The sequence below is a fragment of the Onthophagus taurus genome, chromosome 8, assembly GCF_036711975.1.
Source record: "Onthophagus taurus isolate NC chromosome 8, IU_Otau_3.0, whole genome shotgun sequence".
Taxonomy (NCBI): Eukaryota; Metazoa; Arthropoda; class Insecta; order Coleoptera; family Scarabaeidae; genus Onthophagus; species Onthophagus taurus.
In genome coordinates, this window is record NC_091973.1 from 13,209,322 (window position 1) to 13,233,274 (window position 23,953).

General features: G+C 33.6%; 1 protein-coding gene across 1 annotated transcript; it reads right to left on the bottom strand.

Annotated features, from left to right (window-relative positions):
* Positions 1-225: 225 nt before the first annotated feature.
* Positions 226-2,110, bottom strand: LOC111418528 (TBC1 domain family member 15-like). Its single transcript, XM_023051073.1, has 3 exons — positions 869-2,110; positions 502-816; positions 226-441 (listed from the first exon to the last, which is right to left on the bottom strand). Exons 1-3 carry the CDS (start codon positions 2,108-2,110, stop codon positions 226-228), a joined length of 1,773 nt encoding a protein of 590 aa, XP_022906841.1.
* Positions 2,111-23,953: the final 21,843 nt, after the last annotated feature.

Consider the following 23,953-nt stretch of genomic DNA (forward strand, 5'->3'; position numbering starts at 1 on the left):
TTGTTTTTGAGTGGCTTTTTGTTTAGAACTCAATAGGGCCACCTGTCTACTTCAAAAACAAAACATTTTTTACAGTTAGGAACACTAAAAGTAACAGTTAACATTTCTTTTGGTAATAAATGAACATTTATAAATTATATTAATAAAAATTATTTTACTTAAAAATTATATTTTTCCTATTCATATCAGTTGGTCAGTTTGTTAAAAATGTTAAATTAGTAATTGTTACTTATAAACGGAAGACGCTTGAACGTCATCATCTATATAACAGAACCAATTCGTAGTTGGACTATCATCACGATTATCTTCGACTTTTGGTAACCCTACAATATCTTTTATAACATTTGTTGAGTGCGTAGCTTCTTTTATTTGGCAATAAATACCTTCAGCATCATTTATTAATTTATTTACATCTAATTTTAATGATAGCTCATTAGTATGCTGTAACCAAAAAAAATAAAATGTGTTTAATCTTGTATTAATGTTAATTTGTTTAATTACTTTCAAAATTTCAGTAAACCCGTAATTCCTTTCAATTATAGCCGATTTTTCATTTAAAAGAATTCCAACCGATATTAACAAATGGAAATTTTTACAAGGCAGCCCTGTCCATAATACTTCCCATAATCTCATTATATCATCCATTTCTAAATCTCGTTTAAACCAAACGAGTAACCAACGAAAACAAAAGAACATATTTCCCGATTCATGAGTATCTAAATAATTTAAAAATTCGGGATCAATAAATTCTAATAAGGCGCGAAGGTTTTGAAGCTGTTTTGTCATACCAGCTTGGTCAATATCAAAATTGCTTTTCTAAAATTAGTTATTTTGAGGTATAAATGTTGCTATGTAGTCTTTTACTTACCACTTTTTCTATAAAACCAGCAAAACACCAAAATGCATCCATTTCCGATTGCATTAAATATAAAATTGGTGAAAGTAAATCACTCATCCCTTGCACATAACCTAAATCAAAATTATACATAACATATGTCAATAAAATATCATGTAATTTTTGCAAATTTGGATTATTATCGCCAGCATAAAAATCCATATATCTATCAGTTCTATTAATATCTTTTTCAATGATATTCTTTCTTTGCTGATAATTAAAAAAATTATTTTCTTGAACTTCAGACATACTCATCCATTGGTTTTTCATTTTAAAATATTCAGCTTCTTTTAATTTATAAACATTTTTGCGATTTTGTTGTGTTGAATTCCAGTCAAAATAATTCAATAAATATTTCCAAACTTTTGTTCTTAATTCAGGGGTAACCCCCCCTTGAAAAATTATTATTTTCAGCTTTTCAATATCCACAATTCGACCGTGACAATCTTTTAAGGCATTCCATTGCTGCTCAGTTAATGGATGGGATCTTGGAAAATCTTTTCTATTGGGTAACTTTGGAAAGTTTGTTTCAATTTTGCATTCACCTTGCATGGTTATTGTTGTTGACGAATTCTCTGAAAAATTTTTCAATAGATACCACATATAATTAGCTTCTTCACCAGGAAATAATGATAGTTTATTGAGAGTTTTTTTTAATTGATTTTCAGCTTCATTAATTTCACCGATAACCTCAAAGTGGTTTTTATCTCTTCTAATTGGAGCAGTTTTAATGTATTGCTTTAAAATATGATGAAAATAATCGCAGTTTTCACTTTTAAAAGAAAAGCTACACAACGGTTCACCACTCCCGTCATTAAACGTTAATTTTCTATGATTATTTTCTAATTTATAGCTTTTAATATCGCTCAATTTAATTTTTAAGTACTGACTTCTAGTTGCTTCTTCTAAAAGTAACATTGTGCTTGAAGTTTTCGTTCTATCTTCAATGGTGTTTACAACTGTCCATTCTTGCGCTTGAGCATCTGATTCAGTTGTAAAACCCGGCAAAGGTTTCCATTCGACGTATAACGAAGAAGAATTTCCATTTTCATACATTGTAATAAACAAAGTACCTGTACCTCTTAAGTATTTAATCTGCGAAGCTGGTCCTGATTCAAATGAAATACCATCTTGGCAAAATAATTCGTTTACTTTTGGATAACCTTCAGGCGGTTGTAAATTACTGTTTGCGTTTTCTTTTGATGATTGATTCATTTTCCATAAAGAAAATTAAAGCACAATCACTATGAACTTAACGAAAACTTGTTTTTAAGTAAATTATGATATGGATTGTTTAAAATCTACCACCTTTACTGTATTTATTATGTAAGTTTATGACATTCGATACTTTGTAATAAAACGTGTTGGAAATAATTACAGAAAACTGTAAATTGTATTTAAAAGAATCAGTAAAGGTAAAAATAAGATTTTTATTATTATACTTGTAATTATACTTACATTAAAAAAATAAGATATAGTTATTGTTATATTATGTAAATAAAGTTTGATACAATTTAAAATGTAATTTAATTGTTGTAATTCTAGGGGTATTATATTCTAAGACTTGTAGATGGCGCAACGAAATGCATAGAGAAAATTAATAATAGCGTTCCGTATTTTGATGACCGTACCGTATCGTACCACAAAATCGTTCTTCTTCAGACATCTTGCAATCCGCTCCGTCACACCTGAAACATAAGAGAGGAAGATAAAACCGGCTCTTCCCGTGTCTTCCCTCTGCTTGGGTTGGTTGGTGGTTCGCTCGACATACCTTAAAGGGCCCATACACCTGCGAACAAATTGCACAACAGAGGCTGTTGTGCAAAAATTGTATGGTGTTGTTCAACGTGATGCGCAACAAGTTGTAGAAATTCAAAATTGTTTGAAATTAATTGCGCAACGGATGACGTTGTGCAACTATTGCATCATATATGGGTCAAGAGGTTGTACAGTTAAGGGCAGGTTTGGACAAGTTCCGCATACGCCACACACTAGTAGTACTGATAATTTTAAAATGGCGAACTTTATAAACAACAAAGACTTTTGGAGCGAATTTATTAATCTATATCGCCAGTTGCCAGAAGTGTGGAAAGTGAAGAGTGATGTGTACAAAAATAGAAACAAGAAGAACGTCGCGTATGAAAAACTAACCGAAAAATTAAAGGAAATAGAACCTAGCGCCGATAGAGAGATGGTGCGAAAGAAAATAAATGTTTTGCGTATTGCGTATCGGAGGGAATTGAAAAAAGTAGTGGCGAGCTATAGATCTGGCACAGGCACCGAAAATCTTTATGAACCAAGTTTATGGTATTTTAAAGAATTAGATTTCCTCAGAAACCAAGAAAGTCAATTACCAGGGACTTCTACCATGGACGAGCCCCAAGAGACTGAAAATGAAGGCAGGGTAAGTAATCAAATCAGTTATTATTTAAATGCTGTTATTATTTTGAAATAATTTATTTAAAAAGTAATATATTTTTAAGCACAACTGTGAAAAACGGATAATTTATAGTTAAGATATAATGTTGTCCTGCCACTGAACAGCTCCAACAGTATTAAAGTAATTACAAAACTGTGCTCTTACTTCTTTTGCTGTTGTTGTACTGTTTCTCCCTTGAAGTGGTTGTAGTGTTTGTAACGTAGGATCTGCTCTCCAATCAGCATTTGTAAACTTTCCGGTATTTATATTTTCAACATCTATGCCGCCTTGGAAGTAACACTCTACATTTTTATGTCGTAAAAAGTTGTGCAAATAGCAACATGCTAATGTTATAGTAACAGCTTTTTCTGGACATAGATTAATTTGACATAAAAGAATTCTAAATCGAGAAGCTAGTGTCCCAAATGCATTTTCAATAATCCGACGGCTGCGTGACACCCTGTAGTTATAAATTTTTTCTTCCTTGGTGAGGTTTCTCTTGCTGAATGGTTTCATTAAATTCTCCAGAAGTGGGAAAGCGTCATCCCCTACGAAAACATAAGGCAGGAAGGCCCAAGTTCTTTTCTACAAGTTTTTTATAGAAGAAGGTATTTGAAAACACCCCTGCATCAGAAACACGTCCATTAGCGCCCACATCAACCATCAAGAATTCATAGTTTGCATTTACAATTCCCATTAAAACAATACTAAATGAATGCTTATAGTTGAAGTAATAGGAGCCTGTTCCGGGGGTTTAAATATGTGTATATGTTTACCGTCTATTGACCCTAAGCAAAGAGGAAAATTCCACTTCGTTTCAAAATCTTTACTTACAGCTCTCCACTCATTTTCACTTTGTGGTAGCTGAAAGAAACATATTCGTTAGTGTCATTTATAGAATTGCATCTTGAATCATGCACAATTGAAGAGCCCACTGCAAAAAAGACGAAAGATTTCTTGAAATTCCGCCTTTTTGCAGTGGACTCTTCAATTATTATTTATAGAATTGTTTAATAAAGAAAAGTAGGAATATTATAAACCCATTTTGGCCTTTTATAGGATTCTTCTCGGGACGATGGTAACCCAGAAGCAAATGCAGCAGATGAGGAAAATCCAGATAATTCTCAAGAAATAGAAATGCCGGAAGCTGCCACAGGACGTAGAGCTCCAAAATGAAAAGGGACAACCGAGGAATCTCAGACCCGAAATGAATTATTAAGAATGGCTTGCCAACATCTGCGTGGTTCCAACAATGAGGTAGACATTCTAGCGAAAAGTTGGGCACTGGAGCTAGTGAAAATGTCGCCCGAGCAGCAAATTCACGCGAAAAAGGCCATTAGCGACATCTTATATGAAGGGCGTTTAGGAACCCTTCACAGAAATTCTGTAACAATAAATGGGCCAAACTCACGTCTACTTTCATACGGATATTCACCTCATACAAGTAATAGTAGTCTATCTCAATCATACCCTCCATCTCCAGTACAAATCACCACTCTAGAGAACAGACCACAACATTCATCCCAATACGTGTACCCATCACATTCAAATAATACAAAAACTCATTACTCCCCAGCTCCGGTACAGATAGGCAGACCAGAAGACCCATATCCAGACCCAGATTTTATTTAAATATATTGTAGTAGGAGAAAGCCCAACAGTCAAATAACTTCAGTTTTTCAGGTTTTATATTACTTTGTTTATTTTTAGTTCATATTATTTGTATTGTTATTTTAATGAACGTTAATAAAGTAATAATTACTTACCTTTATATATTTCTTCAAAACCTTTATGATTGCGTCACAGGTCTCTATAATAATCTTTCCAAGTGTTTGAGCAGCTATTGCTGTTTCGAACTTTAAACCCTCGTAAGTAAGCCCAGAAGTAAGGTATCGTAAAGTTGCAAATAACCTTTGTTTGGGTGATATTGCTTCTCTCATTATAGTATGTTGTTTTTCTTTAAGTGGTGTTATCATTACCAATAATTCGCCAAAAGTAGTGGGGTCCATTCGTAAATAATTTTTGTAATCTAGTGGTGAACTCAATTGAAGTTCCTTGAGGAGATTTGCGTGGCTAAAAAGGGATCTTTTCTTCAACCACTCTTTCATCCATACTCTCCTCTTCCTCCTTCTTTTTTTAATACCAACATCCTCGGAGGTTATAGCAATTATTATAGCTAAACAGGCCGCTTCGTCAGATGGCATGTTTCCGTATGAACGCAACACATACAACTGAGGTTTGCATAAAATAGCGCACAGTGTATGGCTAACCATGTTTGTACAACACTTTGTTGCGCAACATCAGGTTGCCCAATATGTATGCAGGTGTATGGGGCCTATTAGAGTACAGCCGGTATTCTGGAGTACATCTTCTAGAAAGAATTCGTCTTTCTTTAAATTTTTGTCCTCTTTGATCACTGACTTCATCTGTTGTGGATTAAAGCCTGTAGATTCCCGTTCGTGTACGTCTTCAGTAAAAATATAATATAAATGTAAAAATCAGAGTCCCTGATGATGGCGTAAGCCGAAACCGGTAAGACCAATAATAAATTTACTGTGACCAGAAAAAGTATTGTTATTTTATTTTAATCTACATTATACATATAAAAACTGGACGATATGGATCATTCCTTTGATTAGAATTTCTTATTAAACTAAAATTAGGAAAAGGTTTAAACCTTTTCTTAAAAGACGCACGGCAAAACCCGAAAGTTTCTAGTGTTAGTTTTAGTTTTAGTTCTAATTTTAGTTTAATTCACACCGGCCGTGAAAGCCTTCGTACTTATAGAATTTGTTATGTTAAACGTTTAGAATTGTACAAGTTATAATGGTAAAAGTTTATAATTTTAAAATTTAAAATGTTAAAAGTTTGTAATTTAACTGTTTATAATGATAAAAATGTATTACTTTGTACTATGTTTATAACATTTGACTCTATCCTGAAATCTTTCCGAAAAAATCTGTGATGCTAAGCAAGTGGTGAGTCTTGCCTCACCGTAAATTAAAATCATGTCCGTTTTTTTCGTTACTTAAAACTGCAAATGGCATTTTGAACACTGAGTGCAAACACAACTTCCATATCAACTCTAGGAAAATCACACGTAAATTGAACCAAGAGAACTAGTCGTGTTCTAAGTCTTTTTTACACCTTAAATTACTTAAATCTCCATTTGACTTGTACTTGTTCAATTTTAATTTAATTTTCTCGAAGTTAACTTGATTATGAGCCCACATGGAAAGTACGTCAGAAATCGAATATGGTTTTCAAATGTTATTACCAATGTTTTAAGCCTATATTTCATCTATTCTAGTACCTAAACAAAATGACGTCGTGTCTGATGACGAATAACAATGTTCGAAATACGATGACTCGTATTGCACTCTAAGCACAGAAAACAAATAAAAATAAATTCTTTCATCATTTAAAGAGAAAAGAACTTTCTTTTTTTATTGTTTTAATTTAAATTTTATGATGAACACGGAGAAAACCATAGCATATTTTGAACCAAAGAAATAAAAGCACGTCAAAATTACACCTTTGCAGGTAGGAAAAGAAAATAATAATTCCCCGAAACGTCATTTTTGTCTTAATTATTTTCTTCACGCATTTGTTTCAATTTACAAGACAATCTCTTGGCATAAAAATTAAATAATGTTATTTCAAACATACAACGTCTTTAATCTGTTTTTAGGAATTTCCGAAAAATTTTCTGTAAACTGAACCAAATTTTTAAGAAGAATCAAAACACAAATGCCATAAGAAAAACCAGCAAACCAAAGAACAATGTCCAGTTCCAAAATTTAACAGACATTAACTTCACGGAAGACGAAACAAATTTTTTAAATAGAGGTTACAAATTTTCTTTGACATCAAAAATTAATTTACCAATCTTAGTAGAATTAGATAACATAATTAGGAACCAGCCGGAATATAATAAAATAAAGAACGACCTAATACCATATACATATAAAAGAGGCAGAAAAACGTTTTAAAAAGCTTGATTTATCTCAGGCTCAACAATGGAAAACTCTGAACAACATCGTAAAAAAAGTAAATTAAAAGAAAATAACGCTATATTTACTAAAGCTGACAAAGGGGCCGGCATTGTTATCTAACGTCAAACTTATTTAAGCAAAACCGGAAAAAAGGAAATTTGGCGTTATGTTTAGATACCAAGAAGGTATTTGACTCAGTGTGGCATAAAGGTCTTCTATTTAAACTGCCAAGAACTAACGATTCAATATCCCTAATATTATTAATAAACAGTTTTTTGTCTGATAGAACACTGTGAGTAAGAGTGAACGAAAAATAGAAATTTTTATACTAAATTTCTACCAACAGATATTGAAAATGAATTATTATTTATGGACTTTTGTACCAACATTGAAGCATGGCACAACATTTTAATATTAAAATTTTCGCTTTAGAATCAAACGAAAAATATCGCTACATGTTGATTATCCGTCAATGTATACACACATGTCATTTCTCCACTCTCTCTGGATTATGGACAGGAAATTCAAATATCCGAAGATTGGGGGTATTTATTAGACTATTCTTATACTCAAATAAGCACATTTTTTTTCAGCATGCTGCTTAAAAAATCACACATTAACTGTAAATATATTCAGGCTTTTCTAAATTTATCTACTATTGCAACTTACTTGAGGATATAGCTTTTATATCCTCAAGTAAGTTGTTAAATAAACAATTAAGAATTCAATAAGAATACAACAACAGACATAACTATAAGAAACTATTCACAACTAAAACACTTAAAAACGACTAAACTGAATATCGAAAGAAACAAGGAGAATTAGTTAAGTTAAAATTGAAGAAGCAGTCGAATGATCATAAAGAGTGTTCTAAGAAACACTATAAGTCAAGGGAGAAATGTATCAATTGTCCTCGGTACACCGATGTTTTCGCTCCTTCTTTTCAACCTCTTGGTTTTCCGTTTTCTTTTTATCCTTGTCATTATTAATATCTGTAAATCTTCGCATATTTGAATTTCCTGTCCATGATCCGGAGTGACTGGAGAAGTCACAGCTGTGTATACATTGACGGATAATCTACATGTATCGACATTCTTCGGTCGATTCTAAAGCGAAAATTTTAATATTAAAATATGCCATGTGTCATACGTCTACACGAGGTACACAAAATTGATACAAAAGTCCATAAATGATAATTAATTTTCAATATCTGTTGGTAGAAATGGCTGCAATTTAGTATAAAAAGAATTTTTTAATCTAGTTTTTTCATTAACGTCATCTCCTCTGGCTTCATCATCGAAGACATCCTGTACAAAGAAATATTACTGCTTACTTGTTACACATACTACTAATACAATATTATATTAATTTTGTTACAATAATACTGAACGTGTAGGAAAGTAGAAAGAACCAGGTATCTCTATTAGAGAGAGGGCGTTCTAAAAAGCAGTTAGTAAAAAAAAACAAAGAGAGTTGTTGTTAGTTTTAAGTCTAGTTAATCACGTTAATAGACGTAATTAAGTAATAGATAAGAAACTAGTTTTTTATTGGGATACACGTCAAATTTGGCGACGAAGTTAAAGAGAAACAAAAGAAAAGTCACGGTCAAAAATAGAAAAAAAAAGGCTTTGTGAGGTCCATTAAGCACTATGATGTAAATCATTTCGAGACTTTTGTTGAACGGCTGGAGCAATTATTAAAAATCAATGGAGTAGATAAAGGCGAGGATAATTCCTAATTGAAAAAATACTTTTTTGCATCATTTCAAGTTTTCAACAAGGGTTGGAAACAAACACACTGAAATATGCGAAACAAACCTTACTTTTGATAGCAAGCGGCTTATACTTATCTTGGAAAATACCTATAAATTTTTATTTTAGCCATAATGGTGGACGAGCAGGACAACTGCAGACAAGGGTTAAGATTATTGAAGATTTGATTTGATTTTGATTTAAAATCAACTATTTGTACTTTTGTACTGGTTTTATTATTAAATATTTCGCTTTACATGTTTCGACTTAATAAGTCATTTTCAGAAGCGCTACAATTGACAATAAGAATGACAATAAAAATTGTTATATAATTATGAAATAAAGTTAACTTACTTGTCAAACATAGATATGTCGTGCAAAAAACATCGCATAAATGTGGAAATTAGCACATCAAAACAAATTATTAAAGTGATATTTAAAACAACAATTGCAAATCTTAATTTAAAATTATGAAACTAACACGTTAAAATGTAAAAATATAAAGTTTAAAATTAAAAACAACGTTATACGAAAAATTACAAAAATAAAATGGTTGAAATTGCAAGAGCAACATCAATAACAAATGCACATGTATTAATAGTTGAAAAAGTAATATAATTTTATATATAAGGTGTTATTATATAGTGTGAAATAATAGATGAAATAAATGAATTTTCATCATAATATAAACGAGCCAACACCATAAAAAATTTTTGTTTATAGAGAATTAAAATATTGAATAATTTAAAATGATTATGCAAAATTTAATAAGTAAGGGAATGGGGTAATAACATTTGTATTCTAAATTATTAAAATATTTTGGGATTAGGAAAAAGGGTTAGGGTGTAGAAAGGAGTTGGGTATTGTCATTCTTATTGTCAACTGTAGCGCTTCTGAAGATGACTTATTAAGTCGAATTAAATGGATCCATGTTGCAAGTTCGGAAAATTTATAAAAAAGAAAATAAAAACTTCTTACTTGCTAATATTTTTAATTTATACGGGACTAGTTTTGAGCCATTAAGCTCATCCTCAGCCGAATTGTCAAAATCACTATTAAAACAGGAAAATCAATATTTGAAACATTTGCAAAATCCTTACACTACATAAATAAAATGTTTACTATTTATAATTAAAATTAAACGACACATCAAACGCACAAACAACAAGAGTTAAAATCTGAATCTGACAGATTTAGTTAAACCAGTGAGGATGTTGTTCATTAGTTTTTGAAAGCTTTCGGGTGCGTTCTTTAACCTGAAAGGCATCCGCAGGTATTTATAATGCCCGTTGTGGGTCGTAAAAGCGGTTCTAGGACTATCGTTTACAGTAGTAAAATTGGGCATGACCCAATGAGGATGATCGATCGGTTGACGATGTCCTCGATGTTTGGTAGACGATTTGCGTTAATTGTCTTCTTCTGTAAGTTGCGGTAATCTATTATTCTTCTTCTTCTTTTAGCGCTACAGCCCGGGGTGGGCTTTGGCTGGAAAATAATATTTCTATTGCAAATTTTTATTTAAATAGCCTAGTCTTTCACTTATTTCTCGTATAACTTTAACGAAAAGTGCTTTGATTTTTTCTGGCGTATTCTGATTATCTTTCTCAGCTTTTAATGTTGTCAGGATAACGTGCATAAGTGGTATAACCATAGAAATGCTGTTCTTTGAGTTACTCAATTGTTTAGTAAGTTCTTCGAAAGGTGTCAACAATTTTAACAACAGGTCAATTGTTGACAAATCATCTAGAGAAAATGATACAAATTGTTTTGTAGTTAAGTATAAAAGTAAAGAATCCTTTATTTTAACAAAACGCTCCAACATGTAAAATGTTCTGTTCCACCTGAAATTAAAATTAGTTACACAATATCTGATTTATACACAATCGTTGGCTTACCTAGTGGGACAATCTTCAATTGTTGACAATGGAAATTGCTTCATTCTTATTTCCTGTATAGCTTTTAGTTCATCTTGTGCTACTAGGGCATGATTAAAATGTGTTGAAACTTTTTTCACCTTTTCAATTATTTCTTGAACCCATTCTTTCGATAATATCACATTTTTAATACAACACTGTATTTAATGTGTTACATTCCGAAATTTTATGTTATGTGTGGGTGACTTGTTTATGTGTAATGGGTTATGAGTTGCATACATTCGGAAACTTATTTTTTTTTTATTTACTTTGTTTACATTTTGTTTGTTTATAACATTTTATTGTACTCTCTTTCAGCAACATATTCTGAGTATTCCTTTTTTTTCTGTTGATGTTATTTTGCGCAGACGTAATTTTTTTTTGATATTTTCGATATTGGGTATAAAAGACCGTTCAAGTTTCTTCTTGAGCTCTCTCTTTCTTACTATATTACCAGAGCAATACGTGTTCGAGTGTTAAAAGAAATTTTGGTTGGTTCGCCATTTTTGGTTTTGGTGTAAAATTTTGTTTCTAATCCATATTTGTGGGACTCATCACTCGAAATAAAGTTTTGGAAAAGTGTTTTTCTTTTACCAAATTGTACGGAGATTCCGGATTTCAACGTATTTCATTACATTTTCTTCTGTCCTCTGGTTAAACCTCGAACATCAGAGGTTTTTGTTGAGGGGAGCAACTTTTGGCATCTCTTATTGGAACAACTTTTTGATTGGTATTTTGGGAACCATTGTCCAAGGGTATAATTTCCATTACATCCTAAGGATTCTAATTATTTTTTTTTGAACAAAACAAAGAATATTACCTTACCTTTCCTGAGTCACCAGAATTTGTTGCTGAGGATTTATTTCGAATCGGACCGGTGATCAAGACTTGGAGTAAAGGTCAGATAGAACAACATACTATTATTTTGGTCATTGAAGAATTTGTATCATATATTTTTTAATTTTTTTTGATTTTCCTTAAGAAAATCTTTAAATTAATTAATCTTTGGAAAATCAAACTTTTTCAATTTTTTTTAAATATCATTTCATTTTTTTTGTATATTCTTGTTTGGCGATTTTTTTTTTAATTCTATTTTTGGCGTTGATTTTTTTTTTATAATTTTTGATTTCACGTTGAGCTCAACCATACGGAGTCAGACGCGGGTTAATTTTTCATTTTTTTTTGGTATTTTGATTTAAATTTCCTTTTAGTTTTGACTTTCATTTTTTTTTTAAAGCTCACAAACATCAATATAGTCTTTTTTTGTTGTTTGAACCTAAAACTTTACCGTTTTATAATTTTGTTATTAGTTTTTTTTTTTTTTTACTTACCTGTTATTTACGGGAGTTTTAATAAATTTTGTCTGCAACTTAAAACCTATTTTTTTTGAGCGTTTATGTTTTGTTGTGTTATTTGTTTATATCACCATACTCCATCATCTCACGTCACAGTTCGTGCTGTACGCGGGGTTAACTGTGTGGCGCCATATAAATACCCCTCCCTTTTTCACTGAGCCGGTCCAGGACTCGCGTACATCTCAGGGTGATAAAAACTAGTTTTGTCCTTGTTGAAAATTACGTTATTTTTTTTTGTTTTGATTTAAAATCTTTTAACGCATTTGGCGTCATAAATGAATCACTCAATTAAAATCAGTGAAACCAGATATCTGCATTGCTTTAATCATGTTGCTGCCATGATCGCGTACCACACAGTGAACAGCATCGTGTTTTACACCCCATTCTTCAAGGATGGATTCAATTTTTGTCGAAATAACTTGACCCATGTGACGTCCTTCCATTATTTCACATTTCAAAATAATTCTTACTCTTTCAAAACCTTCGTTTACACCATGAGCAGTCAAACTAACTAATAAAGTCCCAGAACTTGTATCAGACCAAACATCAGTTGTAAAGGATATTTTCTCAACATCTTTTAATAATACTTTAATTTTATTTGCCACGCTGTTATATAAATCATCACATACAAGCAACGTAAAAAACTGACGGCCCCTCAATTTATATCATGGTAGTATTGTATTGATCAATCGTCGAAAACCAGCACCTTCAACGAAGTTGAATGGCAAGTCTTCCAAAGCAATCATTTCGCCTATTAGTCACTAAAACACGACCTGTAATTCAGTTCCTAAAATAAAAATTATCTTTTTTTAAAAAATTTGTTTCTTTGAAACGAAAACGAAAGTGGCGCAGTCAGTAGGATCGTGTAAACGTCGCGATTAAGTGTTTCGATAGTAGTTTTTCAAAACTTTAGTGACGCGACGGACAAAGTGATCGTCCACGGAATTAACAAAAGAGTTGTGAAAGTGAAGAAAATTCGTGATTTGGACCCAAGGCCAAAAAAACAACCCCAAGGATTCCTATATATCCTCTAGATAGGATATCCTTTCCTATCTTCTTTCCAATCTCCGACAAAACCCGACGACTAGAATACAATTTCCCCTAGTCCAAAGGAAAAAGAAAAGTTATCTTTTATTACCTTTTATTCTTGTTTAAAAATTTCAACTTTCTGAATAAATCAACTTATCACTCCTATTGATAATCATGGTTGTTCAAAATTGTCGCATTAATAGAATCTCTGTTAGCCCTGTTCATTGAGACTCGCGAGGAGTTCATTTCTGTCCACGTCGATCTTCAAAATCAGAATAATGTCAAATTCATTTTTGTTAAAAATAATTAAAAGTAAATTCGAATGCGAAGCAAAAGGGTTAATAGCATCTCGTGAACTTAATAGTTGGAGCGATATAAAAAATTTTTTTACGACTCAATTATTCGGATCAAAGAAGTGAGGACTCTTTACTCACCGATTTGATGCAATTAACACCACAGTATAATGAGAATCCTTATTCTTTAGGAGATAGGATTAGAACCGTGTAAATTCTCACTAAATTAAAATTAACTATTAGGGATCAAGCAGAAAAACTTTGGATTTTCAAATCCGGTGTTCGAGGATTCAGTGGACTTAAAGGCTCTATTTTCAGCTGCACTGGTAGTGAAAAAATAAGAACAGCCATTTACGTGCCTAAACACGTCCAGGCCTTATGCTGTCACAACATACAGGAGGGGACATAACGAATGTTAGAATTCGTTGTACCGTCAATCGTAGGGATACGGACATCAGGTTTTCTTCAGTTTACCTTCCGTTCGAGGGCCAGGCCCCTTCCGAGGAGTTGGTGAGTCTGGCAGAGGACGCTAGATCAGGTAACTGGAATCTCGTCATAGGCTGTGATTCTAATGCGCACTCCGTGTTCTGGGGCTGTACCGAAGACAACAGCAGGAATAAGTCACTTTTAGACTTTATTTTCAGCAACAATCTTGATTTACTTAATCGGGGCTCAAAGTCAACGTTTGTTACTGCCAGAGGTCAATCAGTGAGTCACACAGGTGATCACCTTCGATCTTGGTATAAAAAAGATCGGGAAAATCCTGAAGCGCAACCCTAGGAATACTGATGTGAACAAGTTCAAGTCGGTGTTTGAGCGATATAAGGTTAATCCGGCCCAATTTGAATAGGGATGTTAAGGAACGATCAATGGTCTTGACAGATTCCCTGACAATTGTGTATAAAAAGGCTTGTCCACTGTCTGGAAGCTGATTCAGGACGTGCCACTCTGTGGTGGTGCACTGAGCTCAGGGACCTTAAGAGAGAGGTCAGAGCAGCCTTCAATTAAGCTGTAATAATTCGGGAATTATTTAATGGTTTTAGGAATAAACCATACGAATTATATATTCCTGGCGTGCAACCTTTTCCTTTTAGAAACCAAAAATCACGTCTAGCGTTTACGACCAACGTCCGGGATGGAGACCAGACGTCGTGATAAATTTTGGGCAAAATTATGTCTACGAAATTTTATGGGGAAACGTAGATAACGAAGAAGTCGTTAAAAATAAAATAGACGGTAGACAACGTAAAGTTTGATGGGTCCCACAGTTTGGAAATTATGTGATGATTTTTGGGATTAGCTAGCGGCGGATGTTATCTTCTGGCCCCGTGGTCAAAAATTGTTCCTTTCCCCAAATTCCCTCATTGGCTCAGAAAATTATTGTAAAACATCCGTCCCGTATGGATTATCCTCAGGTGTCGGGGACATCCAGGCGATAGAAACGCCTCAAGAAGGTTTTTGCACCCCTCCAACACCCGAGGTTACTTAAGAGGTTGCAAGACCTTTTTCTACGGAATGACAATCACAATCACAATCGAATCTAATTATAATCATAAAGATCATCTAAGAGATTTTTGAGTCGAAACCTCATCAGCGCTCCGTTAGACAGTAACTTAGAATTTGCTTTAATGTCAACTCTAAGTTCCGTCGCATATCGATATTCTTTGCACTTCGGGCATCCGTGTCGTGTCGGTAATTTGTGTCTCCACTGAGGATTTGCTGCGAGTGTGGTGTTGAAACCTTCTTGGTTAAATTCCGAGAAGCCACCAAAAGGGTCTAGGTTTGCGATCAACGTGCCACCGAATCGGAATACAAGTCCTGAGTAAATCTGTTTGACAGATTCCGTTATCACCTATCTGTCAACGAGAATTAGCTGTCGGCGTTAGATTCAGAAAGATCTCCTTTAAGTAACGTCGGGTCATAAATAACATAGATACATTTAAGATTCATTTTGTTTCATGTCAATTCTTTTTTTTTGTTATTTTGTTAATATAGTTTAAGTGTGGTTAGAACACTTGTCTTTTGATTTCCCTTTTACTGACAGCGCCTGAGTGCAAGAACCCACGGTTCTGAAATAGTAACGCGCTTGTCATTTAGTTTTGATTGATTTGCTAAGATCAATTAGGGGTCCTTAAGACTAAGAATTAGAAAGCGCGAAATACTGTTTCTGGTGGTAGCGCATGGATGTTTTACACTCGATGTTATTTTTATCCAAATAAATAAGTAGATGTTTATTACAAAATAAAGTTTAATTGTTTCTTTTGTGTCTAGCGCTACTTGATGTATGTATGTATGTACAGGGGTGCGTAATTTTTACGCGCACTTAGGTCCCAGTGGGCCTCTCAAGCGCTACTTGGTATTTAGATAAAAATAACATCGAATGTAAAACATTCATGCGCTACTAGATTAAAATGTTAATTTGTTTTTTGATGGAGAAAGAAATGAATTTTTAAGAAAAACAAAATACTATCGTAAAAAGAATGTTTTTAGGATGTCAATAATAAAAAAAAATTTTGGCATTCCATTTATAAAAAAAAGTTGACATTCGCCATTTTGACATAATTCGTCCAATTGAAAATATATCACCATCGTGTAGAGAATGTCCTAAAACATATTACTGAAAAATATTTTGAAAGTAGTACCCATAGAGTGGCTTAAAAAAAAATAAAGCGCTTATTCTGAATCAAGCTGTATAGTAGCTCATGGAGACATAAACCACACACCGACTGCAGAAGACTGGCTGTTAGCTGAGAAGATCTGCATGCAGGACAAAATGAGGTGGTCAATAAACAGCTTTTCACCGTTAAAAGCTCCTGGAACTGATGATATCGTACCCGCCCTACGGCAGTGGGGATTGGAAGAAATGATACCTCACCTAAGGAACATCTTTCAGGGATGCCGGGCGCTTCGCTACATTCCCAGTTGTTGGCGTGAGGTTTTGGTGAACTTCATACCTAAACCGGGTAAGCAAAGCTACTTCCTTCCGAAGTCTTTTAGACCAATCAGCATCTCCTCATTTTTATTAAAAACTTTAGAGAGACTGTGCGATCGTTACATAAGGGATATCTGTCTTGTCGATAGACCCTTAGATTCTAATCAACATGCATACACCCAAGACAAATCCACACTGACAGCTCTTCACTGTGTGACCAGCTTTGTCGGGAGGGCGTTGGACTCCAAAGAGTTCGCCTTGCGAGTATTCATAGATATAGACTTTGATAAGACGACCTTCGTTGGTATTAACGTGGCTTTGGTTGAGCATAATGTTCCTCCTACCCTCTGTGGCTGGATAGAGAACTCCCTCAGACAAAGAATCGTCAAGCTAAGGTCTGGCAATGTCACCCTTAAAAAGGCTGTAACGCGAGGATATCCTCAAGGAGGTGTTCTTTCACTACTTTTATGAAACCTCATTCTATAGAGCCTTATTAAACGCCTCAAGGAGGCTAAATTCGTTACCGTCGGCTATGCTGATGATCTAACTATCCTTGTCAGGGGAAAACATGTGGGGTGTTATTTGACAGGATACAAGAGGCTCTCAATGTAGTCGAGAAATGGTGTGAAAGACAGAAATTATCGGTTAACCCCAATAAGACTGACTTAATTCTTTTCACACGGTTGCGGAAAATGGGTAATCTTTGATTGCCCTTGTTCACTAAATGCCCACTGAGTTTGTCTAAAGAGGTTAAATATCTGGGTACTACTCTGGATAGCAAACTATCGTGGAAATCACACCTATATAATAGAGTCGAGAAGGCTAGTGTCGCTGTTGGTCAATGCCGAAGTGCAATTAGGAAGGCATGGGGTTTGTCACCCAAATCTGCCCTCTGGTCCTGATACGACCTATGCTTACTTATGGTGCAGTAGTGTGGTGGTCTAAAACCTTACAGGTCACCACCACTACCGCACTAACAGAATACAGAGACTTGTGTGTACGTATGTTACAGGTACCATGAGGACGACCTCTACATTTATACATTCAGGAGGTGGCGCTGATTGCCATGTTGCGACTACGGGAAGTAGGACTTTTCAAGGGAGAGGAAACCGGAGAAAATGCAGCGCTTTGCAGGGAGGCGTTGATAAATACACCTCTATTGGCATGCTGTACGGACTACATACCGGCTAAATTCATATTTTCAAGGAAATACCTCACCCATTGTGGTTCCACAGAAGTAGAAGGAAATAACACTCTTAAAATCTACACTGATGGTTCTTGTAGACGGACTGGTGCAGGAGCGTGAGACTTTTCTAATGATTTACGGCTACGTCTTCTCATATCAGTTGGAGAAGGCATCACCGTCAAGCAGGCGGAAATAGTCGCTATAAAATTTGCTGCTGAGTACATTGTTAGCTCTAATTACAGTGGTAAGACCTTTACAATCTTTAACGATAATAAACAATCTGTTTTAGCTCTAAGCAGGGATAAATTTACCCTTGCGGTGGATAAAAGGACACTCGACTCACTTAGGAAATAAGCACGCCGATAGGCTGGCAAAAATTGCCGCTGGGAAAGTGTCCTGTTCCCCTTTGCCGACAATTGTCCCTTCTATGGTGTCTCATATTGAATTAATTAAAAGCCTATCCCGTAAAAAGTTCTTTGACTGGTGGAATAGAGTTAAAGGGTGTCAGCAGCACAGAAATTTGTGAGGCTGGGTAAGAGCGCCTTACGGGTTATTATGGGACTTGTCACAGGTCACTGTAAGGTAAATAAACACCTTGTAACGAAGTTACATTTTTTTTTTACTCCGAAAAATTAGCAACGACCGAATATACTTTCCACATTACCCCGACCTTTTACAGTTTCCGTCCAATTTTTAAAAATCCAAAAAATTGATACCTTATCACCGCCCACTTATGCAACTTTATTCGCATTTTTGTTAATTTCCGTAATTAAACTTCAAATTTTCATAATCATTCATTTAAAACCGTTAAACCTTTTCCCGAAAACGTTTCCTGACCGAGTTTCAAATAAATAAAAGCAATTAGTGGAAATCGCCGAACGACGTAATTACCGAAAGCACATGGTTTCTAAAAATTATTATTGAAAATAATTAAACACCGCAACGAAGTAAAATACGAGGTAATCAGTGTGTTACTGTCATAGAAATATATATATATGTATATCAAAGAAATTGTATATATAGAAGCAGTTGTAACCACTAAAACTTAAAGCCAACGCAACAGGCGATTTGTTTACTAACAATTTTTGTCGAAACCAGTTGAAACAATGAACGTGCACAGATCGGACCAGCGGCTGATTATCGCCGAACATTCCCGAATATTATTGCCCCTAGAATAAGGCATGTGATTAAAATAAATAAACCTTTAATGATTAAAATCCAAATACATGAAATTCCTCTTGATTTTGTATTTATTTTATTGTTAAGTCATTTAACGTTTCGAACTATTTACATAGTTCATCATCAGAAATCACTTTGTCGAGTATCCCTATTGATTAATTTATCAATTCTATCGGTAAATTGTGTATATTTCCATAATCTTACATTTTATAAATTTTTCAAATTATAAAACATTTCAACGTGTTCGTATGGACTTAGCGACTATAAGAGGATCTTTCTTATAGTCGCTAATTCACTTTCATTACTCCAATATCTGCAGTAATGTTTATTTACAAATCCATTTAAAGAAAAAGTGCATTCATCACTAAGGCAGATATTTTTCACAAAAACGTTGTTATTATTAATAATAGTGGTCACTTCTTCACAAAACTGTATTCTCCTGTCAAAATCGTTTTCAGTTAGCTCTTGATGTATTTTCAATTTATAAGGATGGAATTTGTGAAGTTTTACAACTTTATGAACAGAACCCAAGGATATACCAGTTGCACGAGATACCTGACGCAAAGAAGTATTGGGGTTGATACCGACATGACCCAACACTTCCAGTTGAGCGGTTTCATTCAAAACTCTCGACTCATTATGTTTTATGTTGGCAACGGACCCAGTCTGAGTGAATTTCTTCATGAGATTCAGGACGTATGTATGAGATACGTTCTTATCTGGATGCCTTTCATTAAAAACTGCGGCAGTTCGTCGAGCACATTCATTTTGGGATCCATACATTAATACAATTTCAATCCTTTCCTGCAAACTGTAAACCATTATTGCTGTTTTATTTAAATAACTTTGTTAAGTGGATAACACAAAGTTGTTTAAGTAATAACCAAATAAACTTATGTTTAGAATTGCACTTTTATTTTATTCTTTTCTCGCACTGTGAGCCTGCCTATAACTCGTTTATAGAAAGAGAAAAATTTCGTCTCTTTTTTTCCTTTTTTTTTGCCATTCGAGTCAAGAGTAATTTTCATATAGGTTTTATGTAAAATACTTTCAATAAAATTTAGTTTAATTCATAATTATACGTGTTTAGTTTTCTTAAATATTTCCGATTGCTCCGAAATAATAAAGGTTTAATGGTCGTTGTAAAAACGAACATGGTAATTTAATTTTATAAATTAATAATAAAAGATTACTTATTCTTGCTTTTAAGAAGGTGATTAAAGTTTTTAATATTAATTAAAGCGGGAAATACAAAACAAAGATTTTCGCAAAAATTTCGAAAACGAATCGATCAATTTAAAAAAATAAATACTAACATGTAGTACCTTAAAAGACCTTTAAAATGAGGTATCACTTGACACCCCTTTCCATTTAAGATTTTTAAGGGGTTGGTTTCTGGCGGCGGGGGGTTGAAATGAGTGAGTCAATTTTTGCATAAAAAGTTGTCCCCCTTGGTTTTATTCTTTACCTATTTCAGCGATTCTCTTTTTAAACTTCCGGATTTACAGAAATTGAGGTGGAAAGTTTTGAAATGAACACCCTGTATACAATTTCTTTGATGTATATAGAAGTTTTACTCCCCACCATTATTTAGTTGAAATGAAATTCAGCGCCATTAGTGGAATGTACTAGTACTTCTTTCGATAAGCCGCGAAATTTAGATGGATAATTTTTATATAGTATAGTGGTTTTGTTTGTTTTTAAATATTTTTATATTTATTAATTAAATATTTTTATTTAAAATTTACTGAATATAATATATATATATATATATTATAATAATAAAAAAGAAAATTAGAAATCTAAAAAACAAAACTAATAAAAACATTACAAAAAATATATATATATTACACTATTTCTTATTAACAGTAAACTTTTTTCGTTTTAAACAAATTTTTTGCGCTTGTTCATATAAACTATTGGTGCAGTTTACTCTGGTAATTTTCCCTTTTAAAATATTATTTTTTTTTTACAAAAATTGAATAGTATAGTTTTTATAAAAATATTAAGAATATACTCTGTTATGTGGTCCTTATGCTGACAAATAAATGTAAATGTTACACTATTTTTTATAGCAGCTTTAATATATTTTAAAATGTGACATCTTTAAAAGTCAGCCTTTAACACAAAGCAAATTATGTCGTAACATTTTTTTAGTGTATCTATAAATGTTGATTTGCAAAACGTCAATTTTGCGTTTTGAAATTCTCTGTGTACAATAAATTGATTGTCAGCCCTACTCCTATCTGGACTCTTATCAATAATGTGGCTCCGACAAAACCCACAACGAAATTTTTGTACACTTTTCCGTGCCACATACCCGACAACATAAGTAAATACATTTGCTTGTATTGAGTTAATAATTTGCCCGTGCACGGAAGGTAGTTGACATTCTTCCTTCTCAAAAATAATATAATACGACTGGCTTTAGTAGTGTTCTACTTTCATCCTCTTCACAATTTGACCCAGCCAACCGAGGAGATATAATTTTCCTCACTAGCAGGGATTTAAATGAGTCCCCAAATCCCTGGAATGTGGGATTAATATTCCTCCCCCTTATTTGTCTTATTTGGCCAAAAAGGTTTTCTAGAGGGTCCTAGTTGATTTGCCTCGATACAAAATAAATAGTTTTTCTGCTTTCAATTATTACTGAAATATCTAACATTCTCTTCAATGTTAATATCCAATAATGAAGGAGGCGTTGCGTTTGTACCTTTTATTCGGTCAACAAAATACATATTATTTAACTCTCTGATGGCGTCTAAAAACAGAAAAGTTGATGAACATTGCATTTTACTATTTTATTACCATACATCTGAAAAAGTTTCGGTGTTCACTCGATTTGGTCGGAACCATCTTGAGCGGTTTGCCTTCTTTATTACTTTTTAAGGTCCCATTCACCCAGTCGAACACATTATCAAAAAATTTAAAAATTTGGGCAGTTTGACAAGCCTCTTTTGGCATAATGGCATTTTCATCCCTGCTCACTTCATCTGAAAGTACACAAACAAAAAAATTTCGTGCCATCATTGTGATGGTAGCTGCCATTGTGTGGCTCAAAACTTGAGCACAGTTTGCTACTTTCATTTTTTTAATTTTGTCTTCTACAGCACGCTCTTCTATGATTTTGCACATCTATGTGATAAGTTATTTGTATGTGGTTCCAGTCCGCCACAACCTTTTCGCTATTGTTGAGCCACACCAAATTTTTTTTTAACAGTTGATTCCTGATTCCTTTCAGTAGATATGGTGGATCATACAGCACAACAATCTCTTTATTATTGATGGTAAACGATTGGTGTTCAGCTTCATTTTTATATGGGTTCTCAAAATTGGTAAGAAGTTTGAGTGCTCCCTGATTTGAAGTACCTTGATCGCAAACCGTCACTATAATATCAAGCCCACAATTTTTCAGCCGCTGAATGACGTCGCGAATTAATTTAGCGAGGGTATTGCTGGTGATACCTCCACTGGAAAATGTATACACAATGGGTTGCTTCCATTTTTTTATAATCCCTTGAATCATAAAAACTAAGGTACGATCAGCAAATTTTGTGGTTTTATTATAACCTATGTCTTCTAACCCAACAAACGCGTCTTCTTTTGAATTATAATTGATGTTGACATCCAAAAAAACTTCGTCAAACATTAAAACTGCTACACGTTCTTCATCTTTTTTTTCTTTGACATCACACCTCAGGTTTTCAAAAATTATATCAATAAGTCCTCGTATTTGAATAGATTGTAGAAGCCTGGTAAGAGTACTATCGGCCAAACCTTATTTACTACATGGCGTAAGGGACAGAAAACAAATCCCCCGCACGGTCGCTTTGCCGAGTACGGCCGAAGAATCGAAGACTGGAGGGGCGTACTCATTTTCTCTCGAACCTTTGCTCTAGCCTTGTCGTCTCTTCAACCCTGAAGTGCCGGGCGCCCGATGCTAGCTTAAAGTCGAGCGCGCCTTGGATTCGAACAAAAATACACAATTTCGTTTTTACAATTCACATAACTGTACCAATGTTATGACGTAGTCGTTTTTAAAAATTCATAAAATAGTCAAATATATTCATTAAAATAAAATAATTGAACTTTAATAAGTGAAAAAAATTGTTTCTTAATTTTAAATACGTTTCTGTACTGTATATCTTCGTAAAGTTAAAGAATTTAGTTAAAATTCGATGTAAAAATCGTCTCTTAATTTCCATTAGTAATATTTTTTTTCTAATCTCATTTAAAATGGCATTTTAACCGTTTAATATTATAGAAAGTCTCAATAATTTCAAGCCATTTACGACCATCAATGCGTTTACGCACCGTTTCTTCACATTTTTTTGCGTATTTTTGACATAAGGCTTTTGCGAATTTTTTTTTCTTGAGTTAATATATTTTTTTTGTAATAAGTCTTAAAATTTTACAATAATTTCTCACCTTCATCGTAAATGGGTAAATAATAAACTTTTTATTTATTGTACACTTTAGTAATGTTAAAAAATTTATTACCTTATTCACATAAGGTAATATAAAATTTCTGTTGAAACTACCTGTAAACTGAATTTTATAGATTGTTATTTATGAGCATGATAATATTCCATATTATAATGAAAAACCATTTGATTTTGAGTATATAATTCATTTATTTACAAAGAAAATTTTATTAATAATAAAACATTTTATTATATATATATATATTTTTTTTTTTTGCGCAGAGGAGGCGAAAATGCCTTACGCACCCCGGCCTACTGATGGCGCCTATAGTTCGTGGGTCGGAAAAATCGTATTTCGGCCGGGAGTGTGGGACTACAATTAATTAGCCCCTGCTACCCACTAAATACCCCCCTCTGTTCTCCCGGACCACCCGGATTTCTGCGGAAGTCGTTATATCCAGGATTCAATTGCAAGAAAAAAAATATTGATGGTTACTATTAATTTTATTAAGGTTGTCTTAACTTACCGGCTTTGGAAGGGGCTCTTCATCCCACGGGATGAAGAGTTTTATCTTTTTCGTC

Coding starts and splice junctions, on each gene's coding strand:
- LOC111418528 (XM_023051073.1), bottom strand. CDS start 2,110: ATGAATCAATCATCAAAAGAAAACGCAAACAGTAATTTACAACCGCCT. Junction 817..868: donor CTGGTTTTATAGAAAAAGTG/GTAAGTAAAAGA, acceptor AACTAATTTTAG/AAAAGCAATTTTGATATTGA. Junction 442..501: donor GGTTTACTGAAATTTTGAAA/GTAATTAAACAA, acceptor TTTTGGTTACAG/CATACTAATGAGCTATCATT.